General features: G+C 44.0%; 7 protein-coding genes across 7 annotated transcripts; 5 read left to right on the top strand and 2 right to left on the bottom strand.

Moving 5' to 3' along the window:
* Nucleotides 1-70: 70 nt before the first annotated feature.
* Nucleotides 71-1,607, top strand: JR316_0011267 (uncharacterized protein; the record flags this gene model as incomplete). The annotated part of the gene is made up of 5 exons (XM_047896924.1): nt 71-353; nt 446-637; nt 702-772; nt 834-1,190; nt 1,272-1,607. The coding sequence occupies 5 exons, from the start codon at nt 71-73 to the stop codon at nt 1,605-1,607; spliced, it is 1,239 nt and encodes a 412-aa protein (XP_047743333.1).
* A 2,055-nt stretch (nt 1,608-3,662) lies between these two features.
* On the top strand, nt 3,663-4,232 carry JR316_0011266 (MFS glucose transporter mfs1; the record flags this gene model as incomplete). The annotated part of the gene is made up of 4 exons (XM_047896923.1): nt 3,663-3,739; nt 3,806-3,902; nt 3,959-4,086; nt 4,139-4,232. The coding sequence occupies 4 exons, from the start codon at nt 3,663-3,665 to the stop codon at nt 4,230-4,232; spliced, it is 396 nt and encodes a 131-aa protein (XP_047743332.1).
* A 932-nt stretch (nt 4,233-5,164) lies between these two features.
* Nucleotides 5,165-7,106, bottom strand: JR316_0011265 (uncharacterized protein; the record flags this gene model as incomplete). Its single annotated transcript, XM_047896922.1, has 9 exons — nt 5,165-5,282; nt 5,333-5,472; nt 5,527-5,709; nt 5,760-5,913; nt 5,962-6,149; nt 6,201-6,312; nt 6,367-6,471; nt 6,573-6,855; nt 6,908-7,106. The coding sequence occupies 9 exons, from the start codon at nt 7,104-7,106 to the stop codon at nt 5,165-5,167; spliced, it is 1,482 nt and encodes a 493-aa protein (XP_047743331.1).
* Nucleotides 7,107-7,530: 424 nt separating this feature from the next.
* JR316_0011264 (uncharacterized protein) lies at nt 7,531-8,068 on the top strand (the record flags this gene model as incomplete). Its single annotated transcript, XM_047896921.1, has 2 exons — nt 7,531-7,746; nt 7,802-8,068. 2 exons carry the CDS (start codon nt 7,531-7,533, stop codon nt 8,066-8,068), a joined length of 483 nt encoding a protein of 160 aa, XP_047743330.1.
* A 1,137-nt stretch (nt 8,069-9,205) lies between these two features.
* On the bottom strand, nt 9,206-10,294 carry JR316_0011263 (DNA-directed RNA polymerase 3, chloroplastic; the record flags this gene model as incomplete). Its single annotated transcript, XM_047896920.1, has 4 exons — nt 9,206-9,277; nt 9,333-9,632; nt 9,690-9,774; nt 10,125-10,294. The coding sequence occupies 4 exons, from the start codon at nt 10,292-10,294 to the stop codon at nt 9,206-9,208; spliced, it is 627 nt and encodes a 208-aa protein (XP_047743329.1).
* Nucleotides 10,295-10,948: 654 nt separating this feature from the next.
* Nucleotides 10,949-13,193, top strand: JR316_0011262 (uncharacterized protein; the record flags this gene model as incomplete). Its single annotated transcript, XM_047896919.1, has 6 exons — nt 10,949-11,992; nt 12,045-12,277; nt 12,331-12,577; nt 12,629-12,801; nt 12,856-12,961; nt 13,014-13,193. 6 exons carry the CDS (start codon nt 10,949-10,951, stop codon nt 13,191-13,193), a joined length of 1,983 nt encoding a protein of 660 aa, XP_047743328.1.
* A 277-nt stretch (nt 13,194-13,470) lies between these two features.
* On the top strand, nt 13,471-14,705 carry JR316_0011261 (uncharacterized protein; the record flags this gene model as incomplete). The annotated part of the gene is made up of 3 exons (XM_047896918.1): nt 13,471-13,734; nt 13,789-14,396; nt 14,447-14,705. The coding sequence occupies 3 exons, from the start codon at nt 13,471-13,473 to the stop codon at nt 14,703-14,705; spliced, it is 1,131 nt and encodes a 376-aa protein (XP_047743327.1).
* Between the last annotated feature and the right edge of the window lie 79 nt (nt 14,706-14,784).

Raw genomic sequence — 14,784 nt, 5'->3', positions numbered from 1 at the left:
ACAGGCTCAAATACCTGCCAGTGGTTAAATACCTGCCAGTGGTTGAAGTGCGACGCCCCCAGTTTCTGTCATGAATCGACAACCAAGTGAGAAAGCAACAACTTCCAACCAGAAAACTCCAAGACTTCATCTTCACTTCTTTGTTGGGGGCTCCTGTTTGTCAAGGATCAAGCGGCATAGGATATCCGAATCCAGCGACACACAGATTGAAAAAATCATCGGGGCTGTATTGAATCATGTCAATGAAATGACACGACTCATAGGCACTTTCCCATCAATTTCTCGAGGTGACCAAGGGGCATTGGATAATTTACCCTCGGTAGATCATTGCAAGCACATTAAAATCGCTGAAGGTACGTTCGAGTTTTAAGTAGTATCATAGCAAGATTTGAGTCGCTTATTTACACTTGTCTTGATCACTTCTTGCCAACCCACCAATCTACAGATGCATCTACTCGATTTTATGATTTGCTCATCACACATCCCTCCAAAATATATTCCAAGTATCGAAATTCCAAATGGATAAACGATTACAAGGGAACTCTGGAGCAGTTTGGTTTGCGCAAAAGGCTTTTGGAGGATCTGTCCAATATGTCCAAGAATCTGAAGTACAAACCGGGGCTGGTAACTATAGAAGGTATGATTAGACAAAGTGAATGTCCATTAGCCATTTGATCTTCTGACAAAAAATTGTTTTCCAGAACTAAATACACTCCCAAATATCTACCGCCCGCTCCGTCATCAATTTCGCTTAGAGGTTTTAAGAAGAGAGGTATGAAATTGACTATTTTTTGCCAACTATAACAAGATCGTGTTGACGACCTTTACATTAGGACGCAGCCTTAACGGTTAGCTTGATGGAGAATGGCGTCGAGATGCACGGACTCTTAACCGGTCAAATTGATTATGATTCATTTGATCCTACCGAGCTCGAGCTGCAAGTGGTCAATGAAGACCTCGATTGCGAGACCGATAGTCATATCTACTCCCATCGCTATATCACCAGATTTGAAGAAGTCAATGAAGAGCACGTAACTAAATTGACTAACTTCAAATTTCAAAATGTCTTTGGGCCGTCAGACAGGCAAGAATTGGTATCGAAGTCAGGCGATGATTCTGTTCGCAGAGTAGAGTCTGCCACAGAGGAGCAAAGGTCTCAGGGCAGGGAAGTCCACAATGTTAATACAAAAGTGAGTCTATCTACTCCAATTAGTACCGAACAGCATTATTTGTGGCCAAATAATCATATCCTTTGATTTTTTTTTCTGTAGAGAAACGAGGCGCTGTTGTCTGTAGCGGACATTTATATCCGTATTTTGGTCGAATCGTGTTCCGAGAATCAGGGAAAGATCCTTGGGACACAATCTGTACCCACTCAAGCGGCCGTTGTGTCAATTTCTGGCCAGATCGATGCCGTAGATCGTGATTTGCGCAATACGATGAATATGACGGCGCATCCCAAACTCAACACGGAGGAAGGACAAACAGGGTTTGCACCCTACTCCCAGGAGTGGATCTTCAGCACGATAAAGAACGCAGTGTTTGAAAACAGTGCAGATAGAGAGGGAATGATGCTCACGTATACCTACTACTTCTTCACTCAGTAATTGTACTTACATCTTTAATTTTACAATTATATACAATAGATATATCACATTGTCCTAGAACAATTTCTGGTCCATTGACACGCTGTCTGAAGGTTACCAGTGGGATGACGCAAACACTGACTACATATGCTATATGTTTATTTACTACCCGTACTACCTCATCGGCCTTGTACGCTGCCGGTGAAACGGGGTATTTTCGTTCTCAACCCATTACTTTGAACTCCACAACAGAAAGAAGAGCCCCATTTTATATGGCAATTTTCAGCTTTTGCGAGATAAACCGAGTCCAATAATAAACGAATTAAGTACGACAGATCAGCGCTTCAGCGCCAAAGGAAATTGCATGTGTCCCTGCCCACACAAAAAACAACACAACATAGTGCGAACCTGACCTCTTCCAAAGTACAAAGAGGCGTCTGGGTTCGTTAGTCTTTCATCAGCTCGAACAATCCTCACATCTCAGTTATGATACTCAAACATGCAATTCAAGACCCTTGCTACTTCCGTCGCACTTGGGACTACCCTTGCTGCCGCCACAGGATCCCCCGCCAGCCAATGCAACACCGGTGGTCTTCAATGCTGTAACAGCACCGGCACCGCCAACAGTGATGTCTTTTCCAAGATCTTCGGTCTTTTGGGCATCGTCGTTCAGGACGTCACCGCCCTCGTTGGCGGTGTATATATATATCACTACTAAACCCGTCTGTTGCACCATCAACAGCTTCGGTATGACAATATTGTACTCGAAACCTTGCTGTTGGTATGCTGGTCGCGCTTGGTTGCTCCTCTATGAATTTCCCAAAACTTCCTTGGGGGCGCAGCTGGGGAGAGTCTTTGATACTCATTCTCCATGAAGAGAATGATTCTGATGCATTTCACTGAGGTTCTGTGCCTCCAGACGGCACACTCCTGCTCGAGTACATGCACAAAGAAAATGGAACACCAAGGTTTCTCATGTTTATGGCTTTCGAAGAACGAGAATAACCTTAAACACATCTGCGCAGTCTAATCCATCTTTCCTCTCACCAGTGATACGATCTGCTGACCTTTAAGTTTAATTTCGGAGATCAAACGGCCTTCAACGGCCTAACAGAAATAGACACATACCTGCACTCGGTTCGAAGAAAGATGGCTATAAATTATGGACCCATGGAGGACAAGTGGATATCTCACCACAATATTTCTTTGGTAGATTTTGTCTTCAAGACACGGCGCAACTATGGGGGTTAGCACAGGCTATACACTTGACTTTCTCTTCTGGACTAACTTTTGATTTTATTTGAGACGTTCACCACATACAATGCCAGAATCGCCTCCAATCCGGTACGAATACACTTGATTTCTGTCTATTATCCCATAATAAACAGTAGTTCATAGTACATTGTGGGGTCCTTTGCGTGTCTGGGTGGTAGTTTGGCCGGGCTAGATATTACATCAATGTCCGGAGTCCTCACGGTAAGGGTGTCTTACCCAGATTTATGATCGTATTATCGATTCCGAGATACGAACAAAAGAATCCTTCATATCTCGAGACGTTTAAATTTGTGAGTTGGATTTTGGAGTAGTTGGATTTCTAAGATACATACTAACCCACATGTTATCTATGACTAGCCCAGTCCAGCTGCTCAGGGAGGCATTGTCGCCGCCATGCCAGCAGGATCATTTATCGGATCCCTTGCTGTGATGCATCTGGCAGATAGGTTAGGAAGAAAAAAGACAATCATTCTTGCAGGTATCTTCTGGATTATTGGGTCAATTCTTCAATGTGCATTGGTGGTACGTATCATCTTTTTCGCTTTGTAGGTTTGAAAATGACTAGAAATACACCATTTATAAGGACCGTGGCATGCTCGTGGTCGGTCACATTATATCAGGCTTCTCAGTTGGCCTCTCCAGTGCAGTGGTTCCCATTTATCAGTCCGAAACTACTGCACCCTCCATTAGGGGTCGCATCGTATCCTTGCAGCAATGGTCAATTACCTGGGGGATGCTCATCCAATATTTTGTCCAATTTGGGTGCTCTTACATTCATGGAGTCGCCTCTTTCCGGCTCCCATGGGGTCTACAGATGATTCCAGCGATAATTTTAAGCCTGGGGATGACTGCATTCCCCAAAAGCCCTCGGTGGCTTTGTGATCATGGTTAGTACGTCTTTATATGTCTGTAAAAATGTAAATTCCAAGCTGATGGATTTGTAGTAAAGAAGAAGCCCTGCAAGTTCTTGCCGACTTGCAAGGTAAGGGAAACAAGGAAGCCGAGCTTGTGGTCCTCGAGTTCGAGGAAATCAGACAGCAGGTCAGGGCAGAGAAGCTTTTAAAATACATCTTCCTTCCTAATACAACTTTTGCTAGGTTTATCTCGAGCGTGCGGAGGGCGCCAAGTCATACATGGATCTTTTTAAAGGAAATAACCCCAGGCGTGTCATGCTTGGCATGAGTCTGAGAATGTGGTCTCAACTTTCTGGAATGAGCGTGATGATGTACGTGATTCTTCCCTTCCCACTATGTATCAGAATTAACTATTCAATGCAGGTACTACGTTGTCTATGTCTTCAAAAGTGCAGGGATAACGGGAACCCGGACCATCCTGGTCGCTGATGTCATCAGGGATTCGGGGAAAGTATGATATGATCAATATAAGCACTGTAAGTAGGGGTAATGTGGTATATGTGGTCTCGGGGTGGTATAATATTATACCATGCCTTAAACTGAACTGCAAAAAATGATAATTTGATGGCATATGGTATTTTGTGGTATAATGTTGATATAATTCTGACATGATGCTACAGGAAGGAATATAGTTATACCTCATTATAGTATCCATATCTTAGAATATATAACATATACCACTAGATTTACATTATACCTTCAGCTAGCTTACCACAACTGATGCCCGTTATCTGGCGTTTTACTGGTTGGTTGACAGACAGCACGTGATTGAAAAATCAGATGACCAGATTAAAAAAATGACATTTCGACACGGCGGGCAAAAGTGCTGACTAGTCAGCCTGGGAGTTGGTCTGATCAGTCACCTGACCAGCGTGCTGACTAGTCACCTGACTAGTCATGTAGCTGTCACACATTTATTGTCACACTGCTAAGTTTCTGTAATTCCGCTCATTGATTGTAGAACAGAGGATCTCTTTTCTATGCCCCAGACTTACATTATTTGATTCTTTCATGAATCTTGGTGAGGATATCTAGCATGCATCGACACAATTTTGGTACAACATCTATTAATTGTCCATTTGTTTGAATAATGACCAAATTTCAACCAAACACAAGAAATATCCAATTCATTCATTGCTTTTCCTCAGTAAAAGTGCTTCGGAAGACAATGGTTTATTCCCATTTAATCTTATGTTACTGAACTCATTTACCAATACTAACCAGCGTGACAACATTTGTGTGACCTCTCCTGACTGGTCAGTTGATTCGTCACGGAACGCGTCACGATATGGTCACGTGACTGGTCAGACCAACTCCCAGGCTGACTAGTCAGCACTTTTGCCCGCCGTGCGAGCGAGCAACTACTGGTCGATTACAAGATAAGAAGAATTAAGTTGAAAAAGTAGTTGAAGCGGTAGCACGAGAAGCTTCTAGAAGTGAATAAGAAGCATTTGTAGATGCTTCCGTTCTGTCAATAGCAGCGCCGACACCATTAGGAAAAACCATGCTAATAGAATATATTAAGCTAAAATAGAAAATTATCATAGAACCTCGTACCTATTCCACCATCGCAGAAGATCCTCGGATTCTGGTGTTGATTCCCGGAAATAGTCCACGATGAAATCATAGAGTGCATGGAAGTTGAAGTTATTGTATTTCGAGGTCCAAAACAAAGCATCCGTAAGGTTGAAGCCCGTCTATATTGAAACTTAAGATGCTGTGAATGCGAAAGACAAAAGAAGTAAACATACCATGATAACAGTATAGGCAATGCTATGGGCTGTAACACTGGTCATTTCTATCAAGCGGGCAACATTTGTTTTAGTCGATTTGGTTGATGGAGCGTAGGCTCGATTTCGAATAGGAGGTCCGCCATTAGGATTTTTGATAATGGCTTTGGCTGATCCTGGTGAGGTAAAAATATAGCACCATACCTAGACAGACTAATATAAGAATTAGAAAGAAACAAAAGTAGAGTACATACCTTGACCAAGATCAGACTTCGTAAAAACAAATGCTTGACTCTACCATTAGGCGGCAGCTCATATCCATCAGGATACAAAAACCGAAGATAATAATTGACAAAAATTGGGAATTTTGGATCCATAATATCACCCGCACGGATACGTGTGCGAACACTAATCAATAATCTTAGATAGAGTACAAGAAAAAAATAAGCAACTTACCTGGGGTCATCCCAGTTGTAATGAATCGGACAAAGATATTTACCGGTTATGTCATTCTGCACACCACGTCCAGTCCGTTCTTTTGTAAACAAAACCTCAGGGCGGTGCTCGGCATTGAGGAAGTCTCTAAGGAATTCCTTGATGTGGTTGCAATCGTCTGAGCGGGCTGCATTTCCACCCTGATCAATCTGTAGAAAAATGACATTTAGTCATTCACATTTCATCAAATAATCACATACCTTGTGTAGATATTCCCTTATCTCTTGGCTGCTAGCATCTCCGTCTATCATCATTTGAAGCCTTGGAATGTATTCTAAGAGCTTATTGAAGCTAGAAACATTACGATCGAAGCTAGAATCAAAAGAGAATATAAGTATTAATAATATAAACAAAAAAGAAACATACTTTCGTTTGGTGTCAACATCCCTAAACTTTGCCAAAGCCATACCATTCCTTTCTAAATAATCATTGTTCCAGTCTCGATACAGTTCTTGTGCGCTCACATAAAGGCTGACAGCCTTTCAAAAGCATCGCTCGGGGGGCTTCTCCCTAAAAGTTATAATGATGAATGCTATGACTGCAACAGAAAGTTTGGTTATCAACAAATTCACCTTGTCTTTGCCTTTTTAGACTTCCGGGACCACTCTTCATCGCCCATTTCATACTCTTCAATCCGACGCTTATAAAAGGCCAGCTGTGTCTGAAGTGTTGAAGTGTCAGGGGCTGAGATTTCATTCTGAGAAGTGGTGTCGGATGACATTGATGAAGATGACGCATTGGGTTCAAGGTGATGGCCATATCGTGCCTGATAGCCAGGTGTTGAAGCGGTTGTGGATGCTGGCATCTGAGGCTGGGAATGACTTGGATAGAATGAGTTATCCAAAGTTGCCATACCTAAATCTAAGTAGTAAATCAAGATATATGAGAAGTGTGACTTCAAACATACCTCCACCCAGTGCATGATTGCGCTCATTCTGTGTATACGGAGGCCCACCATTAAATCCCACTGGATAGGTAGGTGCATTATGGCCATGCTGAGTCACCACATTAGGTTGTTCTTGTGTGCCAGTGACACGGCCATGGGACGAAGATCCTTGTGCACCTGGATGAAATGCGCCACCAGGTTGGTACGAGTAAGAAGACATATAGAAAGGTTATGCATACCTTGGCCTTATTAGAGGGGGAAAAGCATGCACGGCAGAAAAATGAGGCAAAATCAAAAAACGAGCGGATGAAAAGGGGTACAAATGGCTACATTTTGAGGAACGTGCATGCCCTGCATTGCCAACACTGATCAGTGTATGTCCTGGCTAGAATATTCCTGAGCCAGCATTGACAAATGCGAAGAATGCTAGTTGGAAAGTGTGTGGTTGAGAACAAGAGAATGACGGCCTGGAAAACACGAAACAAACAGTGACTGTCACACTAGCACATGATATGCACATTATAATGTAATTATATGCCTTTTTCAACAGAAATTTAAAGAACAGCGGCTGAAATGTTCTTTTAACTCAAACCTACTGCTTCTGTAGTTCTACAACAGCTACAGCTATAAACTCTTCAGCTACTATGCTAGAAAATACCAACGAAGCACCACCTACAATAGTCGGAATACCATTAGCATTTATTGCTGATACTCCGGAAAAGCCAGCACCACAACCAGCTCGGGTCGACACGGACAGCTCCTCCGAAGAATCTGAGGTTGAATGCAGCCATTCTGAATGTGAATCGGAATCAGATGAATGCTGGTGTCAGTATGAACCAAAAGTAGTCAAGATAAAAAAGGTACGTGCCTTTGATCTGCAGAATTTTGTTATTGCCGCTAAAGCATACTCTGCAGACTGCAGAGGAAAGGGCAAAAGAACGCGCTGCTGCTGCTGAGCGGGAGGCCGAATGGCAAAATTTTATCACACAGCGGGCGCAGCGAAAAATGGCGGCCAGGGCAGTTGAGGCCTCAACAATGATCTGTACGCAAATTAATTCAGACATCGGACACGACAAACCAAACACTCAACTTAACGAGATCAATAACAAGGGCAGTGGCAGTTGTGAGGTGGTGGATGAGCCAGCAGCAAAGGTGGCACAAGGCCAACAGAACAATAATTGATTGCACTGTGTAGCTGGATACGTACCAAGTAAACAAACAAGTGTTGAAAAGACATAATAAAGAAGCACTTACAACGTCCGAATCGCCTATCCGCTGTGACACAGGCACTTCCCCACCTTGTAGAAATGCGAGTCCCTCGAAACTTTGTCTCTTTTGGTTTTGGTGGTGGACTTTGTAGGGAATGTAGCCTGACCACGCTTTGGAATGAGACAATGTTGAATTTGGAAATTTGAGAAGCAAATTACTCACCACCGTCCAGCGCAACCAAATACAACAGTTTGTGTACTACCACCTAGTGAGCAGAGGCGGCGCTGCGCTTACAAGACTTCTGCGCATCCAGCAAGGACGAGGACCTGGTGGACCTGGTGTCGGAGTTGGTCATTCAGCTTCGCACTAGCAGTAACAAAAGCAAACATGAAGCGACTCACACAATTGACCGCCCCTACTCGTCACGGACGACGAGGACAAAGCACTACTCAACTCAGACACATCCGTGATGGCACAAGAGACATTGTCGACGGCCCAGCTATGTAAGTGTGCGATGGCACCCGAGGTGTATACTGTCGAGTCGAGTCAATAGCATACGGATGAGTGCGCTCGTCACTTGGCACGTAAAAGGGGTCTTGGTCCTGCGTTTACTGCGACATAAAGCCGTCCATTACACGTCCCCTGGTGCATCGTGTGCCTTGGTGATAAGGCTCCAACCATTTCGTTTGTTTATCGTTTGTAAACGGTATATACCATTTACCGTTTCGTTTAGTTTACAAGCCTTGCTAAACAGTTTACAAACGTTTATAAACGGTTCAAACGGTAACAGATTTTTGTGCTTAAGTATATCTCTTTTTTGGATAATATTGGGTGCGTATTACATCAAATGATTCATCTTTTATTCTTTACACCAAACTAACTCATTTTGCACTCTTGTTTTGGTCCCATTTTTGTACCAATTAGGTGCCGACTATTATCTTCCTTGGCAAATCGGCCGCATTAGGACAAATGATGCGTTGTTGAATGCCTGCCCTTGTAGCCACCCTCGAGCTTACTGTTTACAAACGTTTATAAACGTTTGTAAACTGTTTATTACCGTTTCTGTTTAGTTTGTAATAAAATTTAAATGGAAACTAAACGGTTGGAGCCTTACTTGGTGAGCTCAATGCACGCAGCGAGGAATTGCCATGGGTCGTCTGCCTTTTGCCACCATCTCATACCCTAATCATCAACAAAAAATGAGAAAATAATGCGGGTTGAGAAGAAAAAAAAATACGTACATCGAGCGGGTTCTTCGCCGCCTCCCGCATTTGCTCAAAGTGCTCCTCAGCCCACTGAACACGCTCGTCGAACCGGCCTTATCGTACCCGAACAGATTCGCCGCGGGGATCTTAAGGCGGTGGCGAGGGGAGTCACTCCACTGTGCCTGAGGCGGCGTGGCCTGTTGCAGCTTGTTCAGAATATCAGACTGGTGAAGACTGATAAATGTCTCTCGAATTGCTTCGGACATGGTATCAATATCACACGCGTGTGTCCAGTACGAGTCGTGGATTGACGCAAACGTGAGCCCGCGGTCCTATACCATGCATGTCAGTAAAACAGTAAAAATTAGACCTGAATACAGAGAACGTACATTACATTTGATAGCAGTCAGCAACATGTGTGTTGCATCCAGACTGTGAATAAAGTTGGGAGGGAAAGCCGTAGTCGAAATCTTCCTATACGGCTGAACAATCGGCAGCCCCAACAACGTCGTCCAAATCACACTCGTCATCTGCTCACGCTTCACCTCCTTCCTCCCAAGCGTTGCATACTTCTTCCTATCCACCTCATCCACCACCACACCCAACCGACTCGTTCTTCCCATCCACCACATCCACCACCACACCCAACCGACTCGCCGGCACAGATTTCGAGATTAGCCGCATACACAGGGTAGGCCAGTCCTGGATCCCCTTCGCGCCTTTGAATGTGTCTCCGATGGTGGAGAGAAGCTGTTTGGCGAGGTAGGATGCGGCTTGCCAGCTGATTTCTTTGGGCAGGTCTGTACGGTCCCGTCCTGGTGCACCTGAACACGCTCGTCGAACCGGGCCTTATCGTACCCGAACAGATTTGCCGCATGGATCTTAAGCCAGCAAAGCCCATGTACGCGCCCAGCGGCTTTGCATGGGCAAACATCATCAACGACCGCGAGGGATCGTCGCGGTTCAGATGCGGCGGGATTGGGTACTTGCCCATCCGTTCACCCGTGTTCCTTCTTCGTCTTTCGTTGTCTGCCTCTTCCAGAACCCCTTCAATTCTGATGCGACCTCATCTCTCTCTTTCTGGCCTCCATGTTTTACAACCGTCTGCACGATATGCCGAATAACGTTCATCAAATCCGTGATATGTTTCTTCGTTCGGCCGTTGGAAGCGGGTCGTACTGGAGAGAATGAAGAGAAAGTGTTGAAAGGAGCGGCGACAGAAAAGAAAAGGTGGGCAGCAGCCAGCCATCTTTGGTCACATGACGGTGACGCGCGACCCGCGTCTCAACTGCGCGTTATCACATTTTTCCAAATCGTTCCTACCTTCTTGCTCGTATTTCAAGCATTAAACCTCCTCAGGCGAGCAGCCAGAACAGAACACCGATGTACAAATGCCCAGCTACACTTTGCAAAGCAGTGTATAGTCGGGAAACTAGCATATCTAAGCATGCAGCAAAGTGTGTGCATGTACTCGAGATGAACGAGAGGGCCCTGTCACTTTCTCGCCAAGTAAAGAGAAATTGGGCAAACGGGCACATCAGTGAAAGACATAGAGATATTGTGAGCCTTTTCTATCATACTTGCACTTGCCTGACTTTTGTTGTGAATACAGTGCACCAACCCATTTTATGCACAGGAAAGCAGTGCCATGGATGATATCTGTCCCGCTTCACCAACCCCCTCCACACACGATCCAAGCCCGGTATCATATAGCGAGATCTCTATGCCCTCCTGGTCTGGCTGCCCATCATGCCGACACAGAAATCCGCGTAGGAACAATCAAACTCTGCCCGAACCTGTTTCATCTTTACCACCATTACCACTGTCTGCTATACGTTGGATTACTCTATATGTTCTTGACCGATTCACATCTGTAATCAATGTGTTTGGTGTTTGGCGCTACTACCCTCGACGCCCACATCACGATTCCGACTCTTTTCTTTCTCTAGACGACCTGGCATCCAAACCAGCTACCTTCAAGCAGCTATCATCCTCGATTCTGGATGGGATCACATCATATATATCCAACCTTCAGCCTACCGTACGTCTCCTTCTGCAATGGGCTAATAATGGCCAAACATCAAAGTCTATTGGTCAGATCAACGAGCTTGTTGATACGGTTTTACTTGCACCCAATTTTGATGCCCAGGACCTGATTGGTTTTGATGCTAGACGTGAGCATGCTCGAATGGACAAGGCAATTGCTACATTGGGGCTTGGAGCTCATTTCCGAGAAACCTGTGTACAAATTTGGGTGCCGTCTGGAATCCCACACTGTCCACCTCTTCCTTATCTTGTTCCAGGCCTTCTCCATCGCTCCTTCACCTCTCTTATCACTGAAATGTTTACGGGTCCTCTAGCCAAGCATATGCATTATGCTCCATTTGAGCTTTGGCATCAATCCCCTCATACCAACAAATCTGAACGCATCTTTTCCGAACTCTATAATTCTGATGCCTTTCTTGCCAAAAATGAAGCAATTCAGCGTCGTGGTGCATTACCTCCTGACGACCCCAATTGTAAACGTGAAAAGGTTGTGGCTGCTCTTCAAATTGCCTCTGATGCAACTCACTACACCAATTTCGGGAATGCCAAAGGATGGCCCATATATGTGATGGCAGGAAATTTGTCTAAATATATTTGTGCTCAGCCCGGCTCTGGTGCATTGCATCATCTAGCATATATTCCTTCGGTGCGTATGCTTCATAACTCTACTTATGATTTTATATTTACTTTTCCGACAGCTTCCAGACTCGTTTAAAGATTTTGCGTCGGAAAATCACCCCAAATGGAAATCACAAAGCCAACAACTGCTCACACATTGTCGACGCGAATTAATCCACGGTGTCTGGAAGATTATATTGGACGATGACTTTATGCATGCATACCGTTATGGAATAGTTATTAAATGCCATGACGGCATTGAAAGACGATTTTATCCACGCATATTCACATACTCGGCTGATTATCCAGAAAAGTGTGGTTTTATTTGCTGCCGTATGTTCTTTACTGATTGGACCTTGGTTGTAGGGTTCTATTGGTCACAATTAGAGATAAGGGCCTATGCCCTTGTCCAACTTGTCTTGTGCCAAAGTCCAAGCTAGACCAGCTTGGATTGAAACGCGACAAGAATCTCCGAACTGACAATAGAACAGTTCGTAGATACATTGTCGAGCAAGTTGCACTCGCCCGCGATGCCATTTATCGTCTTGGGCATTCAATAAAATCGGAAGTTGTTGATCGCCTCCTCAAGCCGTTTTCTGGTGTTCCAACAGAAGTACGTATATTTTCTTAATAATTAAAAACTAAAAAATGATGCTTGTCACAGAATGCTTTTGTTGCGCGTTTGGGCCTTGATTTTAACCCATCTGATATGCTAACCGTTGATTTGCTGCATGAGTTTGAAATCGGGGTCTGGAAAAGCTTATTTACTCATCTGATTAGATTACTATATGCTGCTAGAGGGGGTTCCGATGAACTTGTAACAGAGCTAGACAGACGGTACGTGTGCAGACTATGCCTGAATACTAATAATTAATATACAAAATATGACAGGTACCGCCAGGTCTTGACCTTTGGCAATGGTACTATACGTAACTTTGCTAAAAATTCATCGGAAATGAAAAAATTGGCGGCACGCGATTTTGAAGACCTTTTGCAAGTAAGAATCTTAAATTTTACACATCTATATTCCATGCTAATACCTACTATAGTGTGCTATTCCTATATTTGAAGGACTGTTTCCAGATCCACATGATCGACAAATCGCAAAGCTCTTGTACCCTACGGCCGAATGGCACGGTTTGGCCAAGATGCGAATACATACCGAAGGGAGTTTAAAATTGCTTGACGAGCTCACGTTTGAATTTGGCAAATTAATGCGCGAGTTTTGAGATGTAACTTGTACTAATTTTGAAACTTTTGAGCTTCCTCGAGAAACTGCCGCACGCCAACGTCGTCAAGCACAGAAACAGACATCTACTGTGGAAAATGGTGCACCGGCCAAAGCACCTTTGAGCCGACGTTCGATGAAATTCAATCTGAACACACCAAAGTTTCATTTTTTGGGGGATTATGTCCGACATATTCGAAATTTTGGAACCACTGATTCTTATTCAACTCAACTGGTATGTTTTGAATAGCATTGTACCCAATCCGTCTAATATAATCATGCAGAGCGAAGTTGCCCATCGTTTACTAAAATCATTGTACAAATTGACAAACAAAAAGGATGCCAACAAGCAGATTGCTCAAAAGTACAGTCGCATGATGGCCTTGCAGAGTACAATGCCCTATCAACAGGATTGTATGGCTGAAAGGGCAGAAGCAGCAGTATCTGGGCATCTTCAAGATACGCACTATATCTCAAAATCACGAAATACGCCAGTCCCTATTTTTGCTTTTATGCAAAATGATACTGATCCTGCAAAGAAGGTAAGTCATTGTTTGTGTTCAAGTCACTTTAATAGCTCATATAGCTGTTTATAGAACTTTTTGCATCTCCTCAAGAATCACCTACTAGGCCGATTGACTGGAAGAACATTTGACGGCGACGACACAGATTCTCTTTTTGATGATGAAGATCGTAATAATCTTCGATTTATCAACAATACAATGTTTCGAGTTAATACTATGCGTACGTATTATACTACGTATGACATGCGACGGGCATATGACACCATCAGCACACGAAGCCATCCGTTTGTTATGGTGCTATCTCCAGAAACTGAACCAGGTGCCCATCCCTTCTGGTATGCGTCTGTGATAGGTGTTTTTCATGCAGATGTTCAGCACACGGGGCCAAAATCACGCGATTGCAGCCCAAAGCGAGTGGAATTTCTGTGGGTACGTTGGTTGGGGGTAGAACCTGGGTACAAATCTGGTCGAAAACTAGCATGTCTTCCCAAAATCGGATTTGTCGTAGAAGACGATGAATTTGCGTTTGGATTTTTGGACCCTTCTTTGGTTGTTCGTGGATGTCATCTACTTCCATCCTTTGTTGATGGGCGGACCAATGAATTATTGCACACAACAGGCCCAACTCAGGCCAGACCTCCCCAGGAAACTGATGACTGGATGAACTATTATGTCAACATGTACGTTTCTAATTGTTTGGTGTAGCACTGTGTTGACCACAATTTTACAGCTTTGTTGATTGTGATATGCTATCTCGATATCTCGGCATTGGAATCGGTCACCAAGAAGCCGCAGGAAGAATTCAATTGGAAGAGCCTTCCGACATTGCAGAAGAACTTGAGGCAGCAGAAGATGATGGACCTAGGTGTCCCGATGACATGTCTGATGACTCGGAGTCCGATAATGAAGATATTGATAGTCTTTCGGCAAACGAGGACTTTGACAATGACACTGGTGATAACGACGATCTTGGTTTTGATGATTTGTAAAGTGTCTGTAGCTTTCAATATGAACATGTACTCTACTACAAGGCTCGAGCGACCACCCGAGGCATTACTAAATAATCCT

Source organism: Psilocybe cubensis, chromosome 11 (assembly GCF_017499595.1).
Source record: "Psilocybe cubensis strain MGC-MH-2018 chromosome 11, whole genome shotgun sequence".
Classification (NCBI taxonomy): Eukaryota; Fungi; Basidiomycota; class Agaricomycetes; order Agaricales; family Agrocybaceae; genus Psilocybe; species Psilocybe cubensis.
This window is presented reverse-complemented; position numbering and strand designations above follow the sequence as displayed.